General features: G+C 39.3%; 3 protein-coding genes across 6 annotated transcripts; all 3 read left to right on the top strand.

Annotated features, from left to right (window-relative positions):
* The first annotated feature begins 3,509 nt into the window (after positions 1-3,509).
* On the top strand, positions 3,510-6,652 carry LOC124871359 (tubulin alpha chain-like). The gene is made up of 4 exons (XM_047370618.1): positions 3,510-3,542; positions 3,672-3,891; positions 4,147-4,295; positions 4,401-6,652. Exons 1-4 carry the CDS (start codon positions 3,540-3,542, stop codon positions 5,373-5,375), a joined length of 1,347 nt encoding a protein of 448 aa, XP_047226574.1. The 5' UTR covers positions 3,510-3,539; the 3' UTR covers positions 5,376-6,652.
* A 362-nt stretch (positions 6,653-7,014) lies between these two features.
* Positions 7,015-9,834, top strand: tuba8l3 (tubulin, alpha 8 like 3). The gene is made up of 4 exons (XM_047370617.1): positions 7,015-7,164; positions 8,146-8,368; positions 8,453-8,601; positions 8,732-9,834. Exons 1-4 carry the CDS (start codon positions 7,162-7,164, stop codon positions 9,707-9,709), a joined length of 1,353 nt encoding a protein of 450 aa, XP_047226573.1. The 5' UTR covers positions 7,015-7,161; the 3' UTR covers positions 9,710-9,834.
* A 1,023-nt stretch (positions 9,835-10,857) lies between these two features.
* dnajb2 (DnaJ heat shock protein family (Hsp40) member B2) lies at positions 10,858-25,960 on the top strand. 4 transcript variants are annotated; one of them, XR_007039006.1, is made up of 11 exons: positions 10,858-11,519; positions 12,619-12,714; positions 13,174-13,283; positions 15,194-15,247; positions 15,414-15,527; positions 17,035-17,109; positions 17,458-17,590; positions 17,786-17,856; positions 21,817-24,926; positions 25,541-25,614; positions 25,749-25,960. XR_007039006.1 is itself a non-coding variant. In XM_047370621.1 (11 exons), the coding sequence occupies exons 2-10, from the start codon at positions 12,650-12,652 to the stop codon at positions 25,567-25,569; spliced, it is 924 nt and encodes a 307-aa protein (XP_047226577.1). In that variant the 5' UTR covers positions 11,186-11,519; positions 12,619-12,649; the 3' UTR covers positions 25,570-25,614; positions 25,867-25,960. The 4 variants fall into 4 exon arrangements, 3 of the variants coding, with proteins under 3 accessions (XP_047226575.1, XP_047226577.1, XP_047226576.1); XM_047370621.1 differs by having other exon boundaries at positions 11,186-11,519; positions 21,817-22,089; positions 25,867-25,960; XM_047370620.1 differs by having other exon boundaries at positions 11,187-11,519; positions 21,817-22,089.
* The last annotated feature ends 1,293 nt before the right edge of the window (positions 25,961-27,253 follow it).

Raw genomic sequence — 27,253 nt, 5'->3', positions numbered from 1 at the left:
CAGATAATAGAAAACACTAAGGAGATAAAATATCAGATAGGTGGCATAATACAAATACACCCTGTGCATAATCTTCACAACACTTCAGCATTTTAACAGCTTGATGCAAAAAGCTGCGTAGCAGTCTGTTGGTCCTGCTATTGTTGCAGGACTGTTTTAACCAAAGTATTGCAGAGTCAAATGTGAGACCATCTGTCTGACAGCTAAAGCTAGGAAAACCTGTGTCAATAATCCCAAAACAGCTGCAAATCCATAACAGAAAGGCTTAAAAATAAAAGAATCAATGTATAGCAGCGGCCCAATCCAAAGTCCAAACCTCAACTTTATTCAAATGCAGTGGTGGGCCCTTGAGAGAGCTACGCAGAAGAAAATGCCTGCAAACCTAACTGAGCTGAGGCAGAAAGAGGAAAGAGGAGTAGGCCATGTGGTGTAAAGCTTTTCCAATTATATTATTTTTCCCATGACTTCATTTTGACCTCTTTTAATGGGCTTAAACATTGAGTAGGGGTGTGAAACCCTGACACTAAGATGTGACCAAATGTTAATAAAGCCTGCTTCAATGGTATCATCAAATTTATTAATCAGGTTTTCCTTGTGTGTATACACATTTGAAGGTTAACAATGTAAACAGTAATACTACGAAACATTGAGGAGACACGGTGCTCAGCGTTAGGGGGTAGCCAATAGATTTTGTAAATGTGGATCAACTGTGGCCTAGTCAGTCTGCATTTGAAAGTGTCAGTTGTGGTAGGTGAGCCACCTTCTAAATAAATACAAACAGGATTGGTCTGGTCATTCAAACTCTCTGTTCTACTCATTAACAAATGTCTATACATTCAACCAAAATATCTTTTCCCAACAGACTTAGAGAGACATTCTCCTTAAATGACAGAGTATGCAAACAAGTTAGGTAAAAACTAACAATTAAACACTTGCATTCATTTTTCCAACTTTCTAAAACTTTTTTTCATGTGTTCAGTTCTAGAGAAAACAAAGAAAGAGAAAGGTGGAACACCCCATAGAGAATGTGAATGTGAGGGGGGGGGGTGTTTGCCTAAGCTACAGAACAAGCAAATGGTGTATTCAATGCAGCATCAAAGCTATACAGTCCATGAACTGAAACTCATGAGGCGTGCTTGCTCAAGCAACTTCAAAGATTTTGCTTCCATTGGAAGTTGGGCCATGACGATATGGCGATACAGAATTCCTGCTCATATGATGGCAGATTTTCTTTCTCTGCTTTCTCAAATGAGCCATGTCAAAATGCCTTCTGTCATAAATCTTGTTTACAGTGCTAAAGTCTTCATACCCACTTTTTGACATTGTATTATATTATAACTACAACCTTTATTGTATTTTATTGAAATCTACACAGAAAGCGAGGTATGCATATTAAATTGAAGAGAAGGGATCCATTCAAAACTTTTCACAAATCAAAATCAGAAAAGTTTGAAGTGAATACTTGAGCCCAACTCAACAGAAACTCTTTAAAACCCCTTTTGCTGCAATTACATCTACAAATCTTTTGGGGCAGGTGTTCAGTGTTAGTATTCCTGTACACGTGAAAGCCATTTGTTTTTATCTCAGTTGACCTGAACACCTTCTCCTACATGTTAGCTCTGTCCTTTACAAGGCTTGTGGCAAACTTTAAATGATGCTTCTAATGACTCTCAAACATAGTTTCTTCTTCCATGTAGGGCGGATTTGTAGCATCCACAACAAATAGTTCTCCAGTAAAAAGTATCTCCCACCTGAGCTGTGGATTTCTGCAGCTGCCAGAGAGTTATCATGGACCTCTTAGTAGCATTTCTGAATAAGAGTCTTCTTGCCAGGCCAGTCAATTAAGGTGGAAGTCATGACTTGGTACATTAGCAATTGTACAATCAGTTTAGAAGTATAAGCTAGTAGAAGTACTTTTACATTTTTCTAACAATGTCTAACATTCAGTGTGCCTGGAAATGTTACCGTAATCTTTTTTTTCCCCTTTTTATCCTAATTAAGATGGTTACATTCATGATTTAATACCTGGTCCTCTTTCTCGTACCATATTTTACTTTGCACTGGAACTCTTTCTGTGTTATCCAGCTCTAGAATGCCTTTGGGTTGTTCATGAAAATGTTTAAATGTGCTGCAGTGTTAAGGATATATGCAGGAAAAGACCATACTCTCAAACAATGGATGTGGGTCAGAGCTTAATGACTAAGTCAACACGTCTCAGGGGCAGCCAGGGGGGTAGGTTCACAATTCCTTGTATTTATTTTATTTTTTTTCAGCAAGGAATTGTGAACCTAAAGGATTTTATGAGAGGTATCAAAATATACATTATAACAGCATCCAGGTGAGATAACATTGCACACTGTTTGCCACAGAGAGCTTTGTAATTTGATTATTTTAAGAAATATTACAATATGACCTTTGTTAGTTCAGAAAAAATGGCCCTGACCATGCAACATCATTATTAACTTTGTTCCTTAATCTTTATAACCAAAAGACTCAAAACTGTACAGATATTTATCTCAGTGCTCAGTTACAAGGGTTTGAGCTTTTTGCCAAATCAGCGACACACTGTTTCAGTGATTTGTCAGAAATAAAGGTTATTACTGAGTCAACAGTACCCTGTAGTTTAAAGTACCAGTAATACGGATGCCTTCAGGTCTTGAAAGTAGTTTGACTGGTTTTAAATACCCGAAACTTGCGTAATCTGCCTTCAAAGTCATGGCAATTTACCAAATTTAGGTTTTGGCTGCCAGCTGAAATAGAAACACACAATATTAAGAATTTAATTGTATTAAAACGAAATGTCTTGGTCTATATGAACTTATTTATTTTATATTGTTAACTTTTGTTTTTGATACAATGAAGCCTTAAAAAGAAGCATTTACCATCTCCTGTAAGAGGTCCCATGAGGCATTTTACAGATATTAAATTCATTTTTACAAACTTTAAGAATCATTAGGGAGTTAGAATAGGTTACACATTTGCAGTATCACTTTAATGTAGAATAAATATTTAGTGTGCTTATATTTTAATGATCCTGTTAGTAAAATTCTCATGTTCATGTTCCATGTTGCTCTTATTTGAAAATATTGACAATTCACACCCAATTAAAAAAATAAAAATGTATAGAACCTACATTGTTGATTTTTGACAAAGACCCTTATTTCTATTCTGTTTGATCAAATGTTTTACAGCCCCCCAAAAATAACTTCAGAGCAAAAAGGCTTTTTGTTTTCGAGGTTTGACTTCCACCATCCGAATCTGTGGTTTTGCTTCCGCTGTCTGAAATATGAGGTGCATACACACGGGAACAAAACCCCACACACAATGACAAGGGTGGTGACCTGCTTTAGCATTGTGTGTATGTTTGTAAAATGGGCGATCTTATCCTGGTCTCACATGTTAAGTTCTCTGATTTCATGTCAGATTGAATCACAGCATATCATAGCTGTAAGTGCTGTATATAAAAGCAGAGTGGTGCGGGTGTTTCCACCACTACATCCTCTTTCTGATACCTGGACGTCAGGCAGGAGACAAAAAACATGGTAAGATGAAAGTTTCTTATCATTTATTGGACATACACAATTTGTTTAGATTTCGGTTTTTTTCTGTGTGTGTAACTCTATAGAAAGCAGTATGGTTAAGTCAAATTAAACATTTTGTTGTCTCTGCAGCGTGAATGCATCTCCATTCATGTGGGCCAAGCTGGGGCTCAGATTGGTAATGCATGCTGGGAGCTATACTGTCTAGAACATGGGATCCAGACAGATGGACAGATACCACATGACAAGACTACTGGAGGGGATAACTCCTTCAATACCTTCTTTAGCGAGACAGGGGCAGGAAAACATGTTCCCAGGGCCATCTTTGTCGACCTAGAACCAACTGTCATTGGTCAGTGACATATTTTTTTTACATGATAATATACAGCTACGGTATATGCATTTACATTTGAGAGGTTAAAAGTAATTTCTTTATTTTTTTTATAGCTGGATAACACTGTTTAAATGTGCACCAATGAGATAACATTACCTGCTTAGCTGTTTGAAATGTCCTTGTGCCGTTATGAAGATCATTCAGTGCAATGTTGGCTAAAGTATTTTAATGTTAGAAATTCCTTTCAGCAAATCTATTTGTTTTGCTGTCCAGATGAGGTGCGTACAGGAACCTACCGTCAGCTGTTCCACCCTGAGCAGATGATTACAGGAAAAGAAGATGCCGCCAACAACTATGCTCGTGGACACTACACCATTGGCAAGGAGATCATAGATCTTGTTTTGGACCGAACACGTAAACTGGTGAGACTAAAAGAATTTAGGTCACAAGTTTGTAGTGTGCCAAACAAACTTTGATTTTGTTGAAATTTTCTCTGCTTTAACATACGTAAATATGTGACTTTTCAGTCCGACCAGTGCACTGGTCTGCAAGGTTTCCTCATCTTTCACTCCTTTGGTGGGGGTACTGGCTCTGGTTTCACCTCCCTGCTAATGGAGAGGCTGTCTGTTGATTATGGGAAAAAGTCGAAGCTTGAGTTTGCCATCTACCCAGCCCCCCAAGTTTCTACAGCAGTAGTTGAGCCTTACAACTCCATCTTGACCACCCACACCACCCTGGAGCACTCTGACTGTGCCTTCATGGTGGACAATGAAGCCATCTACGATATCTGCCGCAGGAACCTTGACATTGAGAGACCAACGTACACCAACCTGAACAGGCTCATTAGCCAGATTGTGTCTTCAATTACAGCTTCCCTGCGCTTTGATGGAGCCCTGAACGTTGACCTGACAGAGTTCCAGACCAACTTGGTGCCTTATCCTCGCATCCACTTCCCTCTGGCCACCTACGCCCCAGTTATCTCTTCTGAGAAAGCTTACCATGAGCAACTATCTGTGGCTGACATCACCAACACCTGCTTTGAGCCAGCTAGTCAGATGGTGAAGTGTGACCCACGTCGTGGTAAATACATGGCCTGCTGTCTGTTGTATCGTGGTGATGTTGTGCCCAAAGATGTCAACTCTGCCATTGCCGCCATCAAGACCAAACGCACCATCCAGTTTGTGGACTGGTGCCCAACAGGCTTTAAGGTCGGCATTAACTACCAGCCTCCAACTGTGGTTCCTGGAGGAGACCTGGCTAAGGTGCAGAGAGCTGTGTGCATGCTAAGCAACACTACCGCCATCGCCGAGGCCTGGGCCCGACTTGATCACAAATTTGATCTCATGTATGCCAAGAGAGCCTTTGTCCACTGGTATGTTGGAGAGGGAATGGAAGAGGGAGAGTTCTCAGAGGCTAGAGAAGATTTAGCTGCCTTGGAGAAGGATTATGAAGAGGTGGGGGCTGACAATGTTGAGGATGAGAATGATGAAGAGGAATATTAAGTTTTTTAAAGCCTGCATTTAGGCAAGGTTAGTAGACTTTTTCCTGGTTTTAGGAGCATTTATACACTTTAATTTGGGGGAGGGGCAAGTTGATAGGAAAAAAACATAAGCAGACCCTAACCAACATTTACATATGTGTCACATGTAGGTGGTAAATAGGCTAAAATGGGGGCCCAGATGAGATTGTTAATGGGTTACATATTAGTCTCAAGTTCATTTCATGAACAGGTTTTGATGTACGACAGCTGTAGGTAATATGACAGACCCATTTGGATTCTAGATTCATTGGTGAATTTGAACAATATTTTCTCACATCCTTTTGAGACCGAGCTATGGTTCTCAGAATGAGAATGAGAACCATAGGGTACCCAACTTGTTTTGATGATATTACTTGTACTTAGCCAATCAATGCAAAGGAGCCTATTTTTGGCCAAGGCCAACTTAGTACCAAACCAGCCTGAATAAAATCTATATAGGGCCTATACATACATAGTTACATACTCACAAAACTACCAAATAGATGGAAAAACAACATATTTAATAGTCAAATCACATTCAAATTACACATTTGAACTAAAGGTTTGTTAAGCACATTGTGGCACTCAATGATAATATTCATTTCATTTCACTGGTAGCTGAGCATTGTTTATCTTGAAAATGTATGGATTGCATTGTAATCATTTGGTATAGTGGCATCACAAAATTTCAGACTTAAACAGCATACCGTTGCTTTTTTGTCGAACAATTTATTTCAGCTTTTTTGTCAGGCTAGAAAACTTAGACCAAACCCTCTACTTCATGCTCCTCCCCCTCAGTACCCTCTCCAGTGAGGAATGTCCATTATTAAAAGGGCTCCTATGTCAGTTTCTACATACCATTCAGCTGTGACTCAGTGAGAGTGAGAACCATAGAAAATAACTGATGTCCTCACTGGCTGGTGTTGTTTGTACAGCTCATTCTCAGACAGCGGGTTGCAGCAACAATAGGTTCCCAGTTCACTTTTGCATTCAAGTATGAATAACAGCTTTGTGATCCTAATAGGCCAGTTTCTTTTGTCTCTCATTATGCTGTATTATACAGTTGCTTCAGTGTTTTTACTGCCTGTTCTGAATTGATAAATCATATCCATAATTACCGCATTGTGCCATATTATTTAATGCAGTGTTTTAGCATTACACTATGCATTATGTGTTCTGACCCGTTCCGCTCTGTCTATAATGAATGCATATGTCTGTCACATTCTATGCCCAGAATAAAACCAGATTTTTTCCATCCAATCTAACTTTGTGTGACTATTAAATGAATTGTTTTACTCATGAATTGGGCTTTACAGGCAAGTGCATAGAAACAACCATTAAGGTTTACTATAGTTACATTTGTGCTTATAAATCAAAGGTTGATTTAATGTATCAAATGTTCAGGTAGGTAATTCTGGCACTTTAGGTATTGTCCACAAATACCTAACATACAGAAACTATACAATATGGATAAAAGGTCATAAAAGGAAATAAATATGGTTCCTTTAGCACTTCTAAGAGTTTCAACAATGCTTTTAACACTGTATTGATGTATTTTATGGTGGCTATAAAGAAAAGCAGTGGCAGGAACTTTCCTCTTTTTTCTCTGAACTGCTGTTCCCTTCTGCCAATAAACTATGCAGCTGCTTTCTGTGGTTTACTGACTGCCCCTTCACATCCCTGCCTATATAAGCCCCGGCTCTCCCTTTTTCCTGCACTTCTCCCGTGTGTCTGAATCCTCATCGTCAGTCGAAGGACAAGCAGACAAAATGGTGAGTAGCTGCATGGGCGATGACATGGCTTGGAAATTTCCATTGTCTGTTTTCATTGTTTAGCTCATGTGAGCCTCTTTAATGCTAATTTTCCTCCGCTGCAATAAATATTGTTGATACACTAGCAACTTTATAGCTGTAAGCAGTAGCCATTTGGAATTTCACATAATAAAGAATTTTAGAGTGTGCTTATTGAATATTTAAAGTCAGGATGCAAGAGTAATTGTAACTCCAGAAAAACTGACAAGTCATGTAGACTTGAAAAAACTGGGTCAGATAACAGACACTTCATATGTAACACAACTTTTCTCATTGCCAGATGTGTTTTATGTCGGCATTTCTTGTTAAAAAGCAGAAAACACACCCAAATAAGGAAATAAATCTACATTTACCGATCTCTTTTATCAGTGGGATTGATCATGGTGATTGTGGCAGTGGGAGGGATTGAATAAAAAGGGAAGAGAAAAGAGGAGTGGTTTTGCCTGCAGTGTGAGTTGGATGGCAGACATTTTGTAAGCACTCTTTGCTTTGGGGAATATGGAGGGAGAGGAAGGGGGGGAGAGAGGGACATCCCTAACACACAGCACTACAGTATGCAGCTATGAACAGGATGGGGGAGGAGAGAGACCCAAATGGGGGGAGGGGATACAGGATGGAAAGGTGTGGGTAAGAATTTCCCATCTTCTTGAGGCATGACCTTCCTGTCTGCCAAAAATGAATACCAAGACACAATGGAAACTTCCTAATATGTTTCAGTTACACCCACTCCTTAGTTCTACTTTAATAACACCAGAGTCCTGTGCTGTAGTTCAAGCTGCATGTGCAAACATTCTAATAAAGTAAATGAACATGTGTAGAAAATAAAGACAAAATATAAGTCAGGTAATCAAGATCATTTCTACATTGAGTCAACAGTCATTTCAAAGCAATAACTGTGAATCTGAGTTAACAACCACAAAACCTTCTTTCTTATTTCTTTAGCGTGAGTGTATTTCTATGCATGTCGGGCAAGCCGGAGCCCAAATGGGCAATGCCTGTTGGGAGCTGTACTGTCTTGAACATGGGATCCAGCCAGATGGTCAGATGCCTTCTGACAAGACTATTGGAGGAGGGGATGACTCCTTCAACACATTCTTCAGTGAGACAGGAGCAGGAAAGCATGTTCCCAGAGCTATTTTTGTCGACCTGGAACCTACTGTCATTGGTCAGCAACCTGTATATGAACAATAAGTTAGAAACATTTGACCATCTGGATTAGTTGTTTTAACTATCTATTGTCCACTTACAGATGAGGTGCGTACAGGAACCTACCGTCAGCTGTTCCACCCTGAGCAGCTGATTACAGGAAAGGAAGATGCCGCCAACAACTACGCTCGTGGCCACTACACTATCGGCAAGGAGATCATAGATCTTGTTCTAGATAGGACACGTAAACTGGTGAGAGTTGGCTGGGCAATATTTATATGTATTTTATAGGGTTTTGAGCTCTTGAACGATTCTTGTAAATTCACAGCAGACCTTTGCGGCTATATTTCCACTCTAACCCATCAAAAACCTTTCTTTTCAGGCTGATCAGTGCACTGGCCTGCAGGGTTTCCTCATTTTCCACTCCTTCGGTGGAGGAACTGGCTCTGGTTTTACCTCCCTGCTGATGGAAAGACTATCTGTCGACTATGGTAAAAAGTCCAAACTTGAATTTGCTGTCTACCCAGCCCCCCAGGTTTCTACAGCAGTAGTTGAGCCTTACAACTCCATCTTGACCACCCACACCACCCTGGAGCACTCTGACTGTGCCTTCATGGTGGACAATGAAGCCATCTACGATATCTGCCGCAGGAACCTTGACATTGAGAGACCAACGTACACCAACCTGAACAGGCTCATTGGTCAGATTGTGTCTTCAATTACAGCTTCCCTGCGCTTTGATGGAGCCCTGAACGTTGACCTGACAGAGTTCCAGACCAACTTGGTGCCTTATCCTCGCATCCACTTCCCTCTGGCCACCTACGCCCCAGTTATCTCTGCTGAGAAAGCTTACCATGAGCAACTATCTGTGGCTGACATCACCAATGCATGCTTTGAGCCAGCTAATCAGATGGTGAAGTGTGACCCACGTCATGGTAAATACATGGCCTGCTGTCTGTTGTATCGTGGTGACGTTGTGCCCAAAGATGTCAACTCTGCCATTGCCGCCATCAAGACCAAACGCACCATCCAGTTTGTGGACTGGTGCCCCACAGGCTTTAAGGTCGGCATTAACTACCAGCCTCCAACTGTGGTTCCTGGAGGAGACCTGGCTAAGGTGCAGAGAGCTGTGTGCATGCTAAGCAACACTACCGCCATCGCCGAGGCCTGGGCCCGACTTGATCACAAATTTGATCTCATGTATGCCAAGAGAGCCTTTGTCCACTGGTATGTTGGAGAGGGAATGGAAGAGGGAGAGTTCTCAGAGGCTAGAGAAGATATGGCTGCTTTGGAGAAGGATTATGAAGAGGTGGGCACAGACAGCATTGGAGAGGAGGATGAAGAAGGAGAGGAGTATTAAGCGGGGTAAAACCAACACACATTCCAAATGTTGTTCTGAACATAACACATTCCCAGCAGCTTTCATAAATACTGAAACCATGATCAGTATTATCAATAAAGGTTCAAATAAATGTGTAAAGTGAACTTGTGATATTTTTGTTAACTTTCAGGCCTACCAAATAATTTAAAAACAGGAATAAATAATTGGGGATGAAGTTACCAAAGCAAATAAACAGTAAAAGCAAGCAGTGGGCAAATCTTCTTGACACCACACCTACTGCCTGAGAGGAGCTGCATAATTGTAGTAATAATTGTGACTGATCAACATCAACCATATTGCTCAATAAGTAAATCAATAGCAGTTTTGAAAAAGCATTATTTAATGGTTATTAGGTAATAATGTATGCAATAGTTGCTATATTTCTTTTTCAGGATAAAATATTGTAATTATCTGTGGTGTGACCATTTTTACATAAACGCCAAGCTTCTCATTTCTGGTTAGTTATCTGTTCTTTCTTCTGCTGTGTGTTATTTTGAGCTTCTCATTAGTGACACATTAGTCATGGAAAACCTACAATTGCTTATATAAACCAGCAGATGGCAGCAAACAGACTGTTAAGGCTGAGTGAGCTGGCGAGATCATTCATTCATTCTAGGTGAATTCACTCACCAGTGTATCTGACAGTTCTTTGAAATCCAATAAATCACACACACTGATCAAACTATTTCCTATTCTTGCAGGGTTAAATAACCCCTATTGGAAATAAGCTAGGTTATAAATGTCCTTGACAAAGTTTTAAAAATATTTATGAGAAAGCAAAGTTATGTTATTTTTATTTCCATCCATCCATCCATCCATACAAGATCCCGACAATATAAAAAAACAAAAAAAAAATACCACCACCACAATAAAAACAAAACTTTATTGCATTGTCACAATGCGGAAAACTGTTATGTCTAAAACATGTGAAGTCACAGGGTGAAACATATTATTTGCTATGGGTCAACATATGGTGATGTCCCAGGCTATGGGCAGGGGTGCAATTGATAGAAAGTATAAAGCTTTTGTGTAAAACAAAGCTATAAAACTTAGAAACACCAGTAAGGATTAAAAATACATTTATGTGAAGCAGAAACAAAGGATGAGACTGATGAACAAAAAAATCTGTTCCAAGGTGCAAGTCACCCATATGGAGGAGGGATGCCAGAATATGAGAAAGCGGGTCAAATTTTACAGGTCTAGAAAACCACTCATAATTGAAGCAACCAAGCAAGATAATCATCTTTAACTTACAACTTCAGCACAATTCAGGTCAGTTGATTTCACCTCTGAAGTTATAGAGTATACTACTACCAAAATGATTAAACGGCAGCAATTTAAAAATTCGTTAATTCTACTTTCTGATAAATTAGTGTTAATATAAACGAAGAAAAACAGACCTGGTCGTAAACCGGTTCTGTGATTGGTTGAAGCAACACGCAGACGTGTTGAGAGTGGGCGGGGCCAGTGACGTCTCTGAGACGCTGGCATTTTCTAGACCTTTCATGGCTCTCTGTCAGCTCACAGTGTCGTAGCGGGCAGGACTCAGACCAGCGGCACTCAACGTAAACGAAGCCAATTGTCTGCATGTTTTTTACTGAAAACACGGACCGCGGAGCTGAACGGTAACCTGTAGTAACCTGGAAAACATCAGTGTCTAGACGTTTGAGAAGCAAACAGCACCGGGTGGTGGCTACTTGGCTGTCACAACAGAAAACTATTCCAGAAGCTATCTTAACTGGGAACAAGCGACTCATCTGCCAACCAGTTGGACCGTAAGACCAGAAAGGTACGTAATTTTTGGCTATAACAAGGAGGCTACCAACAGCTAATATTACACTCGTGTGTTTCTTTACAGTAAGTCCAAATTTACCATAATAGGAATATGTGCCTCTGATATTATGAAATAATGGGAGCTGCTCTAAATGCACGGACTAAAACCGCACGTCACCTGTGTGTTTAAGTATACATTTGCCATTTTTAGGCTTGTTAGGGCCTACTGTCATGTCAGCAGCAGTTGTCAGATTCCAAAGTACTAGAAATAACCAAGAAATAACACTTGTGTGAGTGCATGAAGCTTCCCAAGGGGCTTCCCAAGGGGAGATAGAAAGTTTAGTTTAGTTTTATTTTTTGCCTCTGACTGGAACCCCTCCTTCTGCTTGGAAGCTGCTGCAGCAGGAGACTAATGAGATTGGCATGATGGCTAACGTGTTGTCAGTGGCTATTATCGATATGCTGACTGCATTGAGGTCAAGGGCACTAGAATATTTACCTTTTAAAACAGTTTTTTATTAGTTGCACAAACCACCTTTCTAACAGAAGGTGGCTGGTTATTGTGATTTAAAGAAATTGTTTACAATTTTAAACAGTAATTCTAAGTAATTGTGACTGATTTAGCTTTAGTAGTGAGCACAAGACTAGTTATTATTATTATTATTATTATACTAACAAAATCACCTACACATTTTTTGTCAAATAAACCCATTAAAGATTTTTTTATTAACAAATATAGACATGATGCCTGATTAACTCCTCAGTTTTATTTTCAAAGAGTTAAATCTTAAAGCACTTTTGCTTTATGATTTATTGGGGACACTAATTTTACCATGCATTTTCCATGTATAACATTTTTATTTTATTTTATGACATCTTAACTAACAGAGAGATCAAACATTTAATTTGAAGCTATTTTGATTTTTGAGAAATGTCAGTAATCCCAGATTTATTCCTTTTTTTTAAAAATTGCCTTTAGTTGCTTGTAATACCTTTTGCTGATACTGACACAACTGTTTAACTTTCATTTGTTTTTGTAGTTACACTAATGGGCAATATTAATATGCAAAAATGCATTCACCCAGATTAAAGCTGAGTAAACGATTGAATTTTAGGGCGGTGTTTTAAAGAGTGACTGGAGACGACATGGTGGACTATTACAGTGTCCTGGGAGTGCCCAGGAATGCCTCGCAGGACGACATCAAGAAGGCGTAAGTACCATAGGAGCGTAGTTCTCTATTATATAGTCAAGAATTATTATCAATAAAACACTTTATTTTACATGTAGCTTATTGCTTGCCAGGTCATTTGGGTATAATAAGCTTGAGTGGACTTTTTAATTCTTAGTTACAGTTCCATTAATATCACTGGTATTGTTTGAGAAGTATTTAAAAAAATAAAACTTGATTTTAAGCAAAAACGTGATCAATTGCTGCGTGCATATTTGCAAAAAAACAGAAATATGACAATCCCTGTACATTAAAAAGAAATCAGAGCGCCCATATAAAGTATTACGTAAAATGACAGGTGTTTTTAAAAATGTGGAGGAGTGCTTTTATCTTTTTTTCTGTTTTATTTTTCTAGCTTGTTTTCTGAGGTGATAGGTGTAAATATATGTTCTGCGTGCGTGGTTTTATATTTGGTATCAGCATTTGTTTATGTGGGTGCAGGTACAGGAAACTGGCACTGAAATGGCATCCAGATAAAAATCCAGACAACAAGGAGGAGGCAGAGAGAAAATTCAAAGAACTCGCTGAGGCCTATGAAGTCCTGTCTGACAGTAAGTCATGATTTGAATATTTTTGTTGTTTTGCAAATTTTAAATTCATATTTTTTTGTAATTGTTTTAAATTTTTAGAATGGAAAACACGTTTTACCAGTAGATGATTTCCCCTTTGGAACAGTAACAAAATTAACTATTATTCAGAGTCTGATGTACAGGTCCTTCTCAAAATATTAGCATATTGTGATAAAGTTCATTATTTTCCATAATGTCATGATGAAAATTTAACATTCATATATTTTAGATTCATTGCACACTAACTGAAATATTTCAGGTCTTTTATTGTCTTAATACGGATGATTTTGGCATACAGCTCATGAAAACCCAAAATTCCTATCTCACAAAATTAGCATATCATTAAAAGGGTCTCTAAACGAGCTATGAACCTAATCATCTGAATCAACGAGTTAACTCTAAACACCTGCAAAAGATTCCTGAGGCCTTTAAAACTCCCAGCCTGGTTCATCACTCAAAACCCCAATCATGGGTAAGACTGCCGACCTGACTGCTGTCCAGAAGGCCACTATTGACACCCTCAAGCAAGAGGGTAAGACACAGAAAGACATTTCTGAACGAATAGGCTGTTCCCAGAGTGCTGTATCAAGGCACCTCAGTGGGAAGTCTGTGGGAAGGAAAAAGTGTGGCAGAAAACGCTGCACAACGAGAAGAGGTGACCGGACCCTGAGGAAGATTGCGGAGAAGGGCCGATTCCAGACCTTGGGGGACCTGCGGAAGCAGTGGACTGAGTCTGGAGTAGAAACATCCAGAGCCACCGTGCACAGGCGTGTGCAGGAAATGGGCTACAGGTGCCGCATTCCCCAGGTCAAGCCACCTTTGAACCAGAAACAGCAGCAGAAGCGCCTGACCTGGGCTACAGAGAAGCAGCACTGGACTGTTGCTCAGTGGTCCAAAGTACTTTTTTTGGATGAAAGCAAATTCTGCATGTCATTTGGAAATCAAGGTGCCAGAGTCTGGAGGAAGACTGGGGAGAAGGAAATGCCAAAATGCCAGAAGTCCAGTGTCAAGTACCCACAGTCAGTGATGGTCTGGGGTGCCGTGTCAGCTGCTGGTGTTGGTCCACTGTGTTTTATCAAGGGCAGGGTCAATGCAGCTAGCTATCAGGAGATTTTGGAGCACTTCATGCTTCCATCTGCTGAAAAGCTTTATGGAGATGAAGATTTCATTTTTCAGCACGACCTGGCACCTGCTCACAGTGCCAAAACCACTGGTAAATGGTTTATTGACCATGGTATCACTGTGCTCAATTGGCCTGCCAACTCTCCTGACCTGAACCCCATAGAGAATCTGTGGGATATTGTGAAGAAAACGTTGAGAGACTCAAGACCCAACACTCTGGATGAGCTAAAGGCCGCTATCGAAGCATCCTGTGCCTCCATAAGACCTCAGCAGTGCCACAGGCTGATTGCCTCCATGCCACGCCGCATTGAAGCAGTCATTTCTGCAAAAGGATTCCCGACCAAGTATTGAGTGCATAACTGTACATGATTATTTGAAGGTTGACGTTTTTTTATTAAAAACACTTTTCTTTTATTGGTCGGATGAAATATGCTAATTTTGTGAGATAGGAATTTTGGGTTTTCATGAGCTGTATGCCAAAATCATCCGTATTAAGACAATAAAAGACCTGAAATATTTCAGCTAGTGTGCAATGAATCTAAAATATATGAATGTTAAATTTTCATCATGACATTATGGAAAATAATGAACTTTATCACAATATGCTAATATTTTGAGAAGGACCTGTATTAACTAACGTTTAATATCTGCATTCTGCCAGACTGTTTGTGTTTTTTCTTGGTTTCCTAACTTACCACCACTGTTTATGTGTGTTGAAAGTTGATGCAAAAAAGGCAATGGTTTATGGGTTGTATTTCCTAATTCAACAGAGAGCAGAAAGGATGCGTATGACAGATATGGAAATGACAAAGTGCGACACTCAGGTATTTACTGTACATGTAGCCTGATACATATTACTTGAAAGATCAAGAGTTATGGCTTTAATTACTAACATTAGGATGAAAACTTCATTCATCTTGTTCTCCAGTTATTGATAGAGTAAGATTTGCTCTTTCTTCATCCACCGACTCTGACGTCTTCATTTTCCAGGTTCTACAACCACAGACTTCTCAGATCTCCCAGGATTCACCTTCACATTCCGCAGTCCAGATGAGGTTTTCAGAGAGTTTTTTGGTGGGCAGGATCCTTTTGCCAGCTTTTTTGGTAGGTCAAACTGCTGACACACATGGGTTGGACAATGAAACAGAAACACCTGTCATTTTAGTGTGGGAGGTTTCATGGCTAAATTGGACCAGCCTGGTAGCCAGTCTTCATTGATTGCACATTGCACCAGTAAGAGCAGATTGTGAAGGTTCAATTAGCAGGGTAAGAGCACAGTTTTGCTCTAAATATTGAAATGCACACAACATTATGAGTGACATACCAGAGTTCAAAAGAGGACAAATCATTGGTGCATGTCTTGCTGGTGCATCTGTGACCAAGACAGCAAGTCTTTGTGATGTATCAAGAGCCACGGTATCCAGGGTAATGTCAGCATACCACCAAGAAGGATGAACCACATCCAACAGGATTAACTGTGGACGCAAGAGGAAGCTGTCTGAAAGGGATGTTCGGGTCTAACCCGGATTGTATCCAAAAAACATAAAACCACGGCTGCCCAAATCACGGCAGAATTAAATGTGCACCTCAACTCTCCTGTTTCCACCAGAACTGTCCGTCGGGAGCTCCACAGGGTCAATATACACGGCCGGGCTGCTATAGCCAAACCTTTGGTCACTCATGCAATGCCAAACGTCGGTTTCAATGATGCAAGGAGCACAAATCTTGGGCTGTGGACAATGTGAAACATCTATTGTTCTCTAATGAGTCCACCTTTACTGTTTTCCTCACATCTGGGAGAGTTACGGTGTGGAGAAGCCCCAAAGAAGCGTACCACCCAGACTGTTGCATGCCCAGAGTGAAGCATGGGGGTGGATCAGTGATGGTTTGGGCTGCCATATCATGGCATTCCCATGGCCCAATACTTGTGCTAGATGGGCACGTCACTGCCAAGGACTACCGAACCATTCTTGAGGACCATGTGCATCCAATGGTTCAAACATTGTATCCTGAAGGCGGTGCCGTGTATCAGGATGACAATGCACCAATACACACAGCAAGACTGGTGAAAGATTGGTTTGATAAACATGAAAGTGAAGTTGAACATCTCCCATGGCCTGCACAGTCACCAGATCTAAATATTATTGATCCACTTTGGGGTGTTTTAGAGGAGCGAGTCAGGAAACATTTTCCTCCATCAGTATCACGTAGTGACCTGGCCACTATCCTGCAAGAAGAATGACTTAAAATCCCTCTGACCACTGAGCAGGACTTGTATATGTCATTCCCAAGATGAATTGACGCTGTATTGGCCGCAAAAGGAAGCCCTACACCATACTAATAAATTATTGTGGTCTAAAACCAGGTGTTTCAGTTTCATTGTCCAACCCCTGTAAGTTAAAATGTTTTCTCTCCCTCACTTTATATCATATTGGAATTTTCTTTCTGTTTAGGCGATTGATGTAGACATATGAAAAAGTTATTAAATTAACTGGCCTAACATCTACTAAAAAAAGACATTGAAAGAAATGATCAGTTCTTTCCTAGACCCCATTATTTCTAATATTAACGCTCTGATATATGCTAACATGACTCTGTATCTCTCATCTAGATGACTTTGCATCTTTTGGGGTCCCACATTCTCGCCTTGGCCCCAGTCGATTCTTCTCTTTTCCTTCAGCTGGAGGTAAACACCCAATTGCTCAAACAATGCATCAACAATAAGCACATTCATAATATTTTTAGAAATTTATGCAATATCACATAATTGTAGTTTGGGTAAAAGCTGATGTGTGTGCTTTGAAATTAGGTAATGGTAATGAATTTGGTGATTTTATTTTGAAAAACTTCTCTCCCAGGTATATTTTGCGATATTATTCTGGATTAATGTGGGGCGATTTTCTTGCTTTAAATGTGTACTTTTCTGTTGCAATAGCTTTTTGGCTGCATTCTCCTTGCACAGGCTGAGGATCTGCAATAGGTTGTGACATTAACCCTTTTTTCTCCTGTTTTGTGATCTTTTGCTTTTCAACAGTTGAATTTAGCTCTTTTTCCACTTCCTTCGGTGGTCTCGATGGGATGGAGAGCATGGGAGGAGGAATGGGTAACTTCAAATCGGTTTCTACCTCCACTCGTATTGTAAATGGGAAACGTACTACCACAAAGAAGTATGTGAAACCTCCCCTTATAAAAATAATTCAGCCAGTTGAATACTTAATCATGAGCAAAGTAAAGCCTTTTGTCTGCCATACAATGGGTTGCAGTTTGTTTTTTTTTTTTTTGTTTTTTTTTTGCTATTGCTATAAAATTAAATAAATGATTTGGACTATAACACTAATCCTTGTGTTTTGTCTTACTTGCAGGATAAAGGAGAGTGGGCAGGAGAGAGTAGAGATTGAGGAAGATGGAGTTTTAAAGAGTGTTATTATTAATGGTAAGAAGCTGCACACTATGTTGAGAAATTTGGAAATGTATAATTTTTGTCATTTGTAAATTTTTCCATCCTCTCACTTTATGCGGTAGCTGAGCATTACTCCAGTTTCTAGTGTTTCTAAAAAAGAATGATTCTCATTCTGGGATGTCTCATCTGACATTAAGAATATACTTCACATATTGTATTTTCTTAAAAAAGGGCCAAGAGTTTTATTTTCTTCAATGGCCTTTTAAGTCATTGTCATACAGTGTCTCTCAAAAGCACACACACCCCTGTTAAAATTCCTGATTTGTGAGACGAAAGTCACTTCCAGACTTTTTCCATCTTTAATGTGACGTGTTTACTGTACAATTCAAATGAAAAACAAGCAAGCCCGTCAAGGGGAAATCTAAAAAAATAAAAATAAAAAGGTACAATGTCCTTGTTATATATTGGTGCACATTCTTAAACTAAAACTTTGTTAAAGCACCTTTTGCTTTAATTTCAGCATTAAATGTTCTTTAGTTCACACCCACCATCAACTATAGCGAATATGATGAACCTGAAAGAACATCGCCGTAGTTTGCAGAAAGGTTGCAAACAATTCAGATTTTCCCATCGTACAAACGTATCTGTCAGGAGAAGATGTGTCAGAGAAACATGTGTACAAGTAATCAATGACAATCTGAATCAGCTTTACATAAATCATTGGAACCATATAAAAGCAAATCACGTGGCAGAATGTGTTCTGTTCTGATGAAACCAAACCGGAACAACAATTCAGCAACAATTTCAGCTATGTTTGTACAGAAACATGGCTGCGCGTTACCAAAAGGAACACCATGCCCAGAGTAAAACATGGCGGTGGCAGCATCAAGCTCTGCGGTTACAGCCTAATAAATTTGGAGAACTTTAGCAAAGAGCGGGAACTACTACCTAGTTTACATGTGGCATTTTGATTTGATTTTAAAGCTGCTCACACCTATGCAAGCAGGTTGTTTCCTCTGAACAGATTTGTTTGTTTTTCAGTTTAATTGTACAGTATATACATCAAGATAAAGGTGGGAAAAGTTTGAAAGTGGTTAATCATGGTCTCAGCTTTTTTTTTTAAGCCTCAAACCTCATTTTAACAGGGGGTGTGTAGATTTTTGAAAGCCAGAGTAATTTTGACTTCATTCCTTTTCTGTTTTGTATTTGATGCTTCAAGTCAAACTGTAGAAGGAGCTTAATCATGGCCTATACCTTTATCAATGCATTGATTTAGATTGAGGTTACTTATTTTTATTTCATTTGGAATGACACTGATCACTCTGTATGAGTAATCAAAGTAAAAGTAGCAAACAGACTAAGTATCTTGACGTAATGGCTAAGCTGAGGTATTAAGTAGTAAACATTTTTTTTCTATAATTGAATGAATTGTATGTATAAAATGTCACCTCCAGCATGAGAAAAGAATTAAGCCCTTTATACTGTATTTAAATATTATAAATAAAAAAAAGTTGTAAGTAGTCAGAATGTCAAAAATGATTTAAAGTGAAAATAAACAAAAATAGGTCTCAATTCAGTCACGAGTGCAGCTTCAAAGAAAAAAAGAATATTTCTACTAAACCCTCTTTTGAACTGTGAAACAGTTTTTTGTTGTTTTTTCACGTTTGTCTCACTTTGCCATGACTCTGTTTCTATTAAACTTTAAATGTAAGCTTAAAAAAAGAAGATAGTGGTGAACTGTGTCTATGAAAACACAGGTTACACTGATTTTCTTAGGATGTTTTGCCTGGCTTTGTGTGACCCATGAATAGGATCTTCATCTTTCTAATTCTGATGTAGTCGACGTCAACATTATCGCTATCTGCTGCTGGAGGATAGGTATTACACAGTGTAGAAAGCTGCTTTCATTTTCAAATTATTATTATTTTTTTAGTTAACCTTTATTTAACCAGGTAAAAACCTAATAGACAATAACATCTCTTTTTTCAAGAGGAACTTGGCAAGACAAAAGATCTATGGTATAAATTAGAATATAAAAACAAAATCCTTTTAAAAAGTATGTTGAGCAGTATAGCTGTGAGTACAGGTCCTTCTCAAAATATTAGCATATTGTGATAAAGTTCATTATTTTCCATAATGTCATGATGAAAATTTAACATTCATATATTTTAGATTCATTGCACACTAACTGAAATATTTCAGGTCTTTTATTGTCTTAATACGGATGATTTTGGCATACAGCTCATGAAAACCCAAAATTCCTATCTCACAGAATTAGCATATCATTAAAAGGGTCTCTAAACGAGCTATGAACCTAATCATCTGAATCAACGAGTTAACTCTAAACACCTGCAAAAGATTCCTGAGGCCTTTAAAACTCCCAGCCTGGTTCATCACTCAAAACCCCAATCATGGGTAAGACTGCCGACCTGACTGCTGTCCAGAAGGCCACTATTGACACCCTCAAGCAAGAGGGTAAGACACAGAAAGAAATTTCTGAACGAATAGGCTGTTCCCAGAGTGCTGTATCAAGGCACCTCAGTGGGAAGTCTGTGGGAAGGAAAAAGTGTGGCAGAAAACGCTGCACAACGAGAAGTGGTGACCGGACCCTGAGGAAGATTGTGGAGAAGGGCCGATTCCAGACCTTGGGGGACCTGTGGAAGCAGTGGACTGAGTCTGGAGTAGAAACATCCAGAGCCACCGTGCACAGGCGTGTGCAGGAAATGGGCTACAGGTGCTGCATTCCCCAGACCTGGGCTACAGAGAAGCAGCACTGGACTCTTGCTCAGTGGTCCAAAGTACTTTTTTCGGATGAAAGCAAATTCTGCATGTCATTCGGAAATCAAGGTGCCAGAGTCTGGAGGAAGACTGGGGAGAAGGAAATGCCAAAATGCCAGAAGTCCAGTGTCAAGTACCCACAGTCAGTGATGGTCTGGGGTGCCGTGTCAGCTGCTGGTGTTGGTCCACTGTGTTTTATCAAGGGCAGGGTCAATGCAGCTAGCTATCAGGAGATTTTGGAGCACTTCATGCTTCCATCTGCTGAAAAGCTTTATGGAGATGAAGATTTCATTTTTCAGCACGACCTGGCACCTGCTCACAGTGCCAAAACCACTGGTAAATGGTTTACTGACCATGGTATCACTGTGCTCAATTGGCCATGCCAACTCTCCTGACCTGAACCCCATAGAGAATCTGTGGGATATTGTGAAGAGAACGTTGAGAGACTCAAGACCCAACACTCTGGATGAGCTAAAGGCCGCTATCGAAGCATCCTGGGCCTCCATAAGACCTCAGCAGTGCCACAGGCTGATTGCCTCCATGCCATGCCGCATTGAAGCAGTCATTTCTGCAAAAGGATTCCCGACCAAGTATTGAGTGCATAACTGTACATGATTATTTGAAGGTTGACGTTTTTTGTATTAAAAACACTTTTCTTTTATTGGTCGGATGAAATATGCTAATTTTGTGAGATAGGAATTTTGGGTTTTCATGAGCTGTATGCCAAAATCATCCGTATTAAGACAATAAAAGACCTGAAATATTTCAGTTAGTGTGCAATGAATCTAAAATATATGAATGTTAAATTTTCATCATGACATTACGGAAAATAATGAACTTTATCACAATATGCTAATATTTTGAGAAGGACCTGTATACTGAACTCCACTGATCATGTCTGCTTGTCACGGCCGTCCTACTTCCTATCATTCTGCATCAGCTTTGAATTTATTTTTGTGCATATATCATCTTCAGGATCATAAAACGCTTTGAACTATAGACAGTGAAAGTGTGTGTTTCAGCCGACATGGCAGTTTTTTCCTAAAACGCAAAGTTCTGTCTATTTGTGAAGGTTTTAGCTGTGGGATTGTTTCACCCATTGCTCTAACACTTCTACATGTAACATAAAGAGTAATATTAGCTATCTTTATGAGTAGTGAATTTGTTTTACTATGTGTTGCATAAACGGAACCATGTTTTTTATGTTTTTCGTAGGTGTGGTGGATGAAATGGCCCTCGCACTGGAGCTCAGTAGAAGAGACGGACAGCAGTCCTCTCAGAAACCACAGATCACGAACGGATCAGCCTGCCACCCTGACCAGCGCCATGCTGTGCCTGCACATCGGTCATTTAGTGCCGCTCCCTTCTACAACCATGTGGATGACAGTGAGGATGAAGAAGAAGACGAAGACCTTCAGATGGCTTTGGCATGCAGCCTGTCAGAAATGGAAGCCCAGCAGAAAGCCGGTGCTACCGACTTCATATCAGGTGCTGGGGGCAGAACCAAAATCTGTAAAACTGGGGGCCGCACAGGAGAGGGGCTTGTTAATGATCAACATTTTAATTTGTCCAGTGGTTGCAAAGTAGTTGCAGAGGGGCAAGGTGAAGTAGGCTACTTTAAAGTTGGCACAAGTTCTGGAGATAGTATTGAAACAAAGCAAAAAGGAACCAGAGAGCGAGCCACAGCTGTCACCACTACACTGCCGAGTGAAGAAAAGGTCAAACCTGTGGCAAAAACATCTGAAGGTAGTATGAAAAAGAAAAAGTGTGGATGTGTTGTGTGCTAGCGAATGATTTTGATGTCAAAATCAGCGTTGAAAGTAACATAGTTTAGGTTCTTGCAGGTGTTTGTTTTCAGTGTGTAATCTTGAATTATGCACGTGAGGTGCCATGAACCTTAAAATACAACTTGTTTGGATTTTTAGTTGCAGAAAACAACAAATGATTGTTTCTGAATGAATGTACATGTGCCAATTGTGATATATTTCCACAGATGGAAAAGAGAATGTTTGAGCAGAACCTGAGTTGAAAGGTGAAACGGGCAGGAATGAGTTTTGGATTGCCGGAGTTTGTTAGAAATTGAGGAGAATGTGTTTTTGGAAGAAGAGATTTAGTTTCAGTGAGAATGTTTGAACTGGCTTTGTTCTATAACAGGTTGGTGCCAGGGAAATAGATTAAAAAGAGTAGGTTCTTTAAAGGAGCAAGAAAATGCCTTATAAGAGTGACATGTGTATGTGTGATTTTCTCAGTGTTTCTTTGAATGTGTGGGTAAGCTGCAACCCGGCCACAAAATGTTCTAATTCAGACTCTCCAGCAAAGACTAAGTAATTAAACTGTGCCAAGCTCATGCCAGTCTGAAATGAAGAACTCAAATGAAAAAGCAGCCCACAGGGCTTTCTGTGGCAGTTCTTATCTATTCACTTTGATTAAAGAAGTCTTCTGTAATTCACTGCGAAACATTAATGGAAAATGTAATTATTTGAAGCACAAACTTTGGACTTAGACATATGTTATACATACAGGGATGCTGAACATTATGCACAGAATTTTATAAACACTATCTTAAAGAACTGCGTGAATAAATGTACAGTGCCTTGGAAAAGTACCCCTTGAACATTTTCAGATTAAACGTTTTTCACAAGCAATATAAAGGACACAATAACCATTTGGAAAAGGGTGCTTTGGTCAGATGGGACCAAAATGAAACTTTTTGGCCTACATGACTTGCACCTTGTAAAACTAACAGAACATTACCCTGAAGATGCCATCCCTATGATAACACACGGTGGCAGCAGCATTATGCTGTGGGCATGCTTTTCTTCTCTAGGGACAGTTAAAATGGTCAGAGCTGACTGGAAGATGGATAGAACTAAATACAGAGTAACTATGGTGAAGAGTCTGGGGAAGCCTTGAAATTCAGGTGGAAGTTCACCTTCCACTAGAACAGAGGCACTAAACAAACAGCCATAGTTACAATTGAATGGTTTAGATCAAAGCATCGTCATCGTGTTAGAATGACCTAGTCAGAGAGCCAGCAGGCTCTGGAAGGTACAAATCCACGCCCGCCCGTACAGTTTCGATTTTTAGCTGTAAAAATGTTTAAAAACCTTTTTATCCTTTTCATTCCACCTATTATGCACTACTTCCTCGTAGTCTGTCTCATTAGGATAAAATACATTGTGGTTTGTGGTCGTAACATGACAAAATGTAAAATAAAAGTTCAAGGGGTATGAATCATTTTGTAAGGCACTGTAATTATATGTTTCTACTGCACTTTGACACATATTGGTTATTTAATTATTAGTGCTTAGGTAACAGTTTGACTTTTTTTTTTTATTAATTTGAGTCCTCAAATTGGTTTTAAGGTTTTTAGAGTCTCTGGTATTATTCTAAACCCCTACCTTAATCGTCAGTTAGCTAATTTAGAAGCTAAATTCACATCAGTTGGACATCCGTTTGGTACTTTGCAGAAAACTGAGAATAATAGAATACAACTTTGATAATTGTGTACTTAACACAAAACTTCAGCAATTTGACAGTCATAGTTTTTCTTCTCTTAACTTGTTTAAAGCAAATCAGTGACATACAGAAGCTATATTTTAACTTTTTTAAATATTTGTAGATGGTACTTTAACAAAAGTAATCCCGCTCCAGGCTATAGCTGCCTTGAATTGGATTATTGTGGCTCAAGGGGAGAAGTTGGTCCTTCAACTGAAGGTCACTGGTTCAATTCCCAACTTTCCCAGTGTTCATATCAGTTTCCAAGAAGATAAATTCCCACATTGCTTCCCAATTACTTACTTGTAAGCTGCTTTAGATGAATGCGCCCTTACTTTAAATTTATAATTAAAATTATGTGTACATTTATAATTAGTGTGCTTTCTAAGAAAAAGAAAAGAAAAAACCAACACATGAAAATGACAGCCAATACATTTTGTTTCTAACTTACATGAATGTCAGGTTCTGCTCAGCCGCTGATCTCAGCCTTTTTTAATTTGTATGCACTGTTTACTCTCACCATTGCACTGTATTTGCACATTACTCACACTACATATATAATAATTCTACATGTGCACATTCATGTGCAGGAGTTTAATAGTGTGTGTGTGTGTATGTGTGTGTGTGTGTGTGTGTGTGTGTGTGTTTGAACTCTTGCTATGATTGGTGCTGTCTGATTTAAAATGGCCTTGTTTCAGACCTCTACTGAGGTAAAAATACTGTTTAATTGTATAATAATAACTGAAACAGGCTTATTGTTGTTTTTGTGAAGATGCGTCTTAAATTAAAGACAGTCTTGGTGGTGCCAAATCCCAAAAGCATTAAGAGTAAGTTATTAACAGTATTATCTAGTGTTTAAAGTACATTTTAGGCATCGCCTGTCTCTCTTTCTTGTTTTTTGTTTTTGCTGCTCATACAGCAAAATGTTTTTGTACTGGTACACATATATCTTGAGTGCTTGATTTGTTTTAAATTGCATATTGATTTTAGATAAGATACCTATTACCACTGGTAAAGAGAAAGGAAATAAAGGAATTATTTTAATATGAATTGCAGGTCATTCCTCCCCTGAACCATTAGTTTGAAGAGGAAATGAGAGCAAAAAAGGCAAACTGATTGTTCTCTAGATATTGATTGCCTTGCAATATTGTACAACTTTCCACTACCATGTGTTTGTTTTTTTTGTTTTTTTCAAGTTGCTACATGGATAATAACTAATAAAGATTGAGCATAAAGATGAGTTTGGATTATTTTTTCAGATTTTCTTTCCCCTGTATCGTTTATCTTACTCTGTTTGAAGTATTATTTATGTTTTTCTTTTTTATTCCAAGTTGTATAATTAAATCATGTCTCAATTTATGTACTTTTGCTATATTTATCTGTTTATAATCTCAATGCATTAATTAAACCCCTGTCTTACACTTCCTGCTTCCTGTTTCAGACTCAGACTTCAAGGCCTTCACAAGCTAACCTGATTGGCTCCTGCTGCTCTGTGCCCTTAAGCCCGACCCGGAGGTAAAGAACCAGTGTGACTCTGTGGCACCCTGAAATTAAACATTTTTCTCTCCTTCATTACCATCCCCATGAAGCGTCTATCACATTATACGTCAGACAAACTGTAACATTTTTTTTAACATCTGTTTTTGCAGGTCAAAGTTCATACTCGCTACAATGCACTTTCTCTGCCTATGACGTCTCCTGTCTCAGAATGAACCTTTAAAAACATTGTATTTATCACTTTGTCTGTCTTTGTGTTTATGTTTTTAGCTCTTGGTAAAGAAAAAAAAATGGATACTGGAAATATTTTGGAAACCAAGGAAGGAGTTCTTGTGTGTACAATAAAGGTTTTTGATTGATTTTACAAATGTTTTGCTTTGGAATACTGGTACAAAGTAAATTCATCTTGTTCAAAGAATAGAAAATGACCTAGCAGCAAAAGCAAACGAATTTGCTTAATGAAATTGTTGCACAAATTAAGAAAAATATTTACAAGACAAAGCAGAGGAAATAAAGATTTTTCCACTTTGTACTTTGATTAAATTGTTGCAAGAAATAATAATTGTAAACCAACTGCACCGAGAAATCTCTTGACCGGAATCAGCCAATTTGAACTTGATTGGCCTCAACAGGCTGGTTGGAAACTCGTGGATCCACCGTACGCAGCGCTGCCAGGCAGTGCTGACAACGACCTTCAGAGTGAAAGATCTGAGTCATGGGAGCAAACTCCAAGCTTTTCAGTATTAGTAATGTGTTTAAAAATGAAGCCAGAGAAAAAAAAAAAAACGTAAGAATCTGTTTATAAGCAAAAACCCTACATGTGGAGAAATGTTGGCAGCAATTTGGAAATCTGAATTAAGAATCTACATTCGGTAGGGAATACACAGAGCAAAGCCGACTGGGCTAATGGCTGATGTAAGATGCCAAAGACCCTTAAAATATATGTTCCTAATAATGTTTATTTCTTTTTTGTTGGTAAAACCCTGTTTCATAGCAACTGCTCTCTAACATAGTAGATTGTTGTCATCTCTGCTCTTAATAAAGTTAATTAATGACCGCTCACAGCAGGATGTCTAGAAATATACACTACCAGTCAAACGTTTTAGAACGGCTTGCTCATTTAATGGTTTTCTTTATGTTTATGATCATTTACATTTTATGTAGATTCTCACTGAAGGCATCAAAACAGTGAATGAACACATATGCAATTGTGTAGCAAACAAAAAATTGTTAAAGAATTTTAAGTATGTTTTATATTCCTTAAAGTAGCAAAACTGATTGGTGCGTCGCTAATAGGGATTATTCAAGATAGAATCAAAGAAAAGAATTGAAACAAATCTTCTAACCTCGTTCGTTCGTTCGTCGTCTTCCGCTTATCCAGGACCAGGTCGCGGGGGCAGCAGACTCAGCAGAGACGCCCAGACGTCCCTCTCTCCAGACACCTCCTCCAGCTCCTCCATGGGGAGCCCAAGGCGTTTCCAGGCCAGCCGAGAGACATAGTCCCTCCAGCGTGTCCTGGGCCGTCCCCTGGGCCTCCTCCCGGTGGGACGTGCCTGGAACACCTCCCGAGGAAGGCGTCCAGGAGGCATCCGGTATAGATGCCCGAGCCACCTCAACTGGCTCCTCTCGATGTGGAGGAGCAGCGGCTCTACTCCGA

This window comes from Girardinichthys multiradiatus, chromosome 7 (genome assembly GCF_021462225.1).
Source record: "Girardinichthys multiradiatus isolate DD_20200921_A chromosome 7, DD_fGirMul_XY1, whole genome shotgun sequence".
Taxonomy (NCBI): Eukaryota; Metazoa; Chordata; class Actinopteri; order Cyprinodontiformes; family Goodeidae; genus Girardinichthys; species Girardinichthys multiradiatus.
This window is presented reverse-complemented; position numbering and strand designations above follow the sequence as displayed.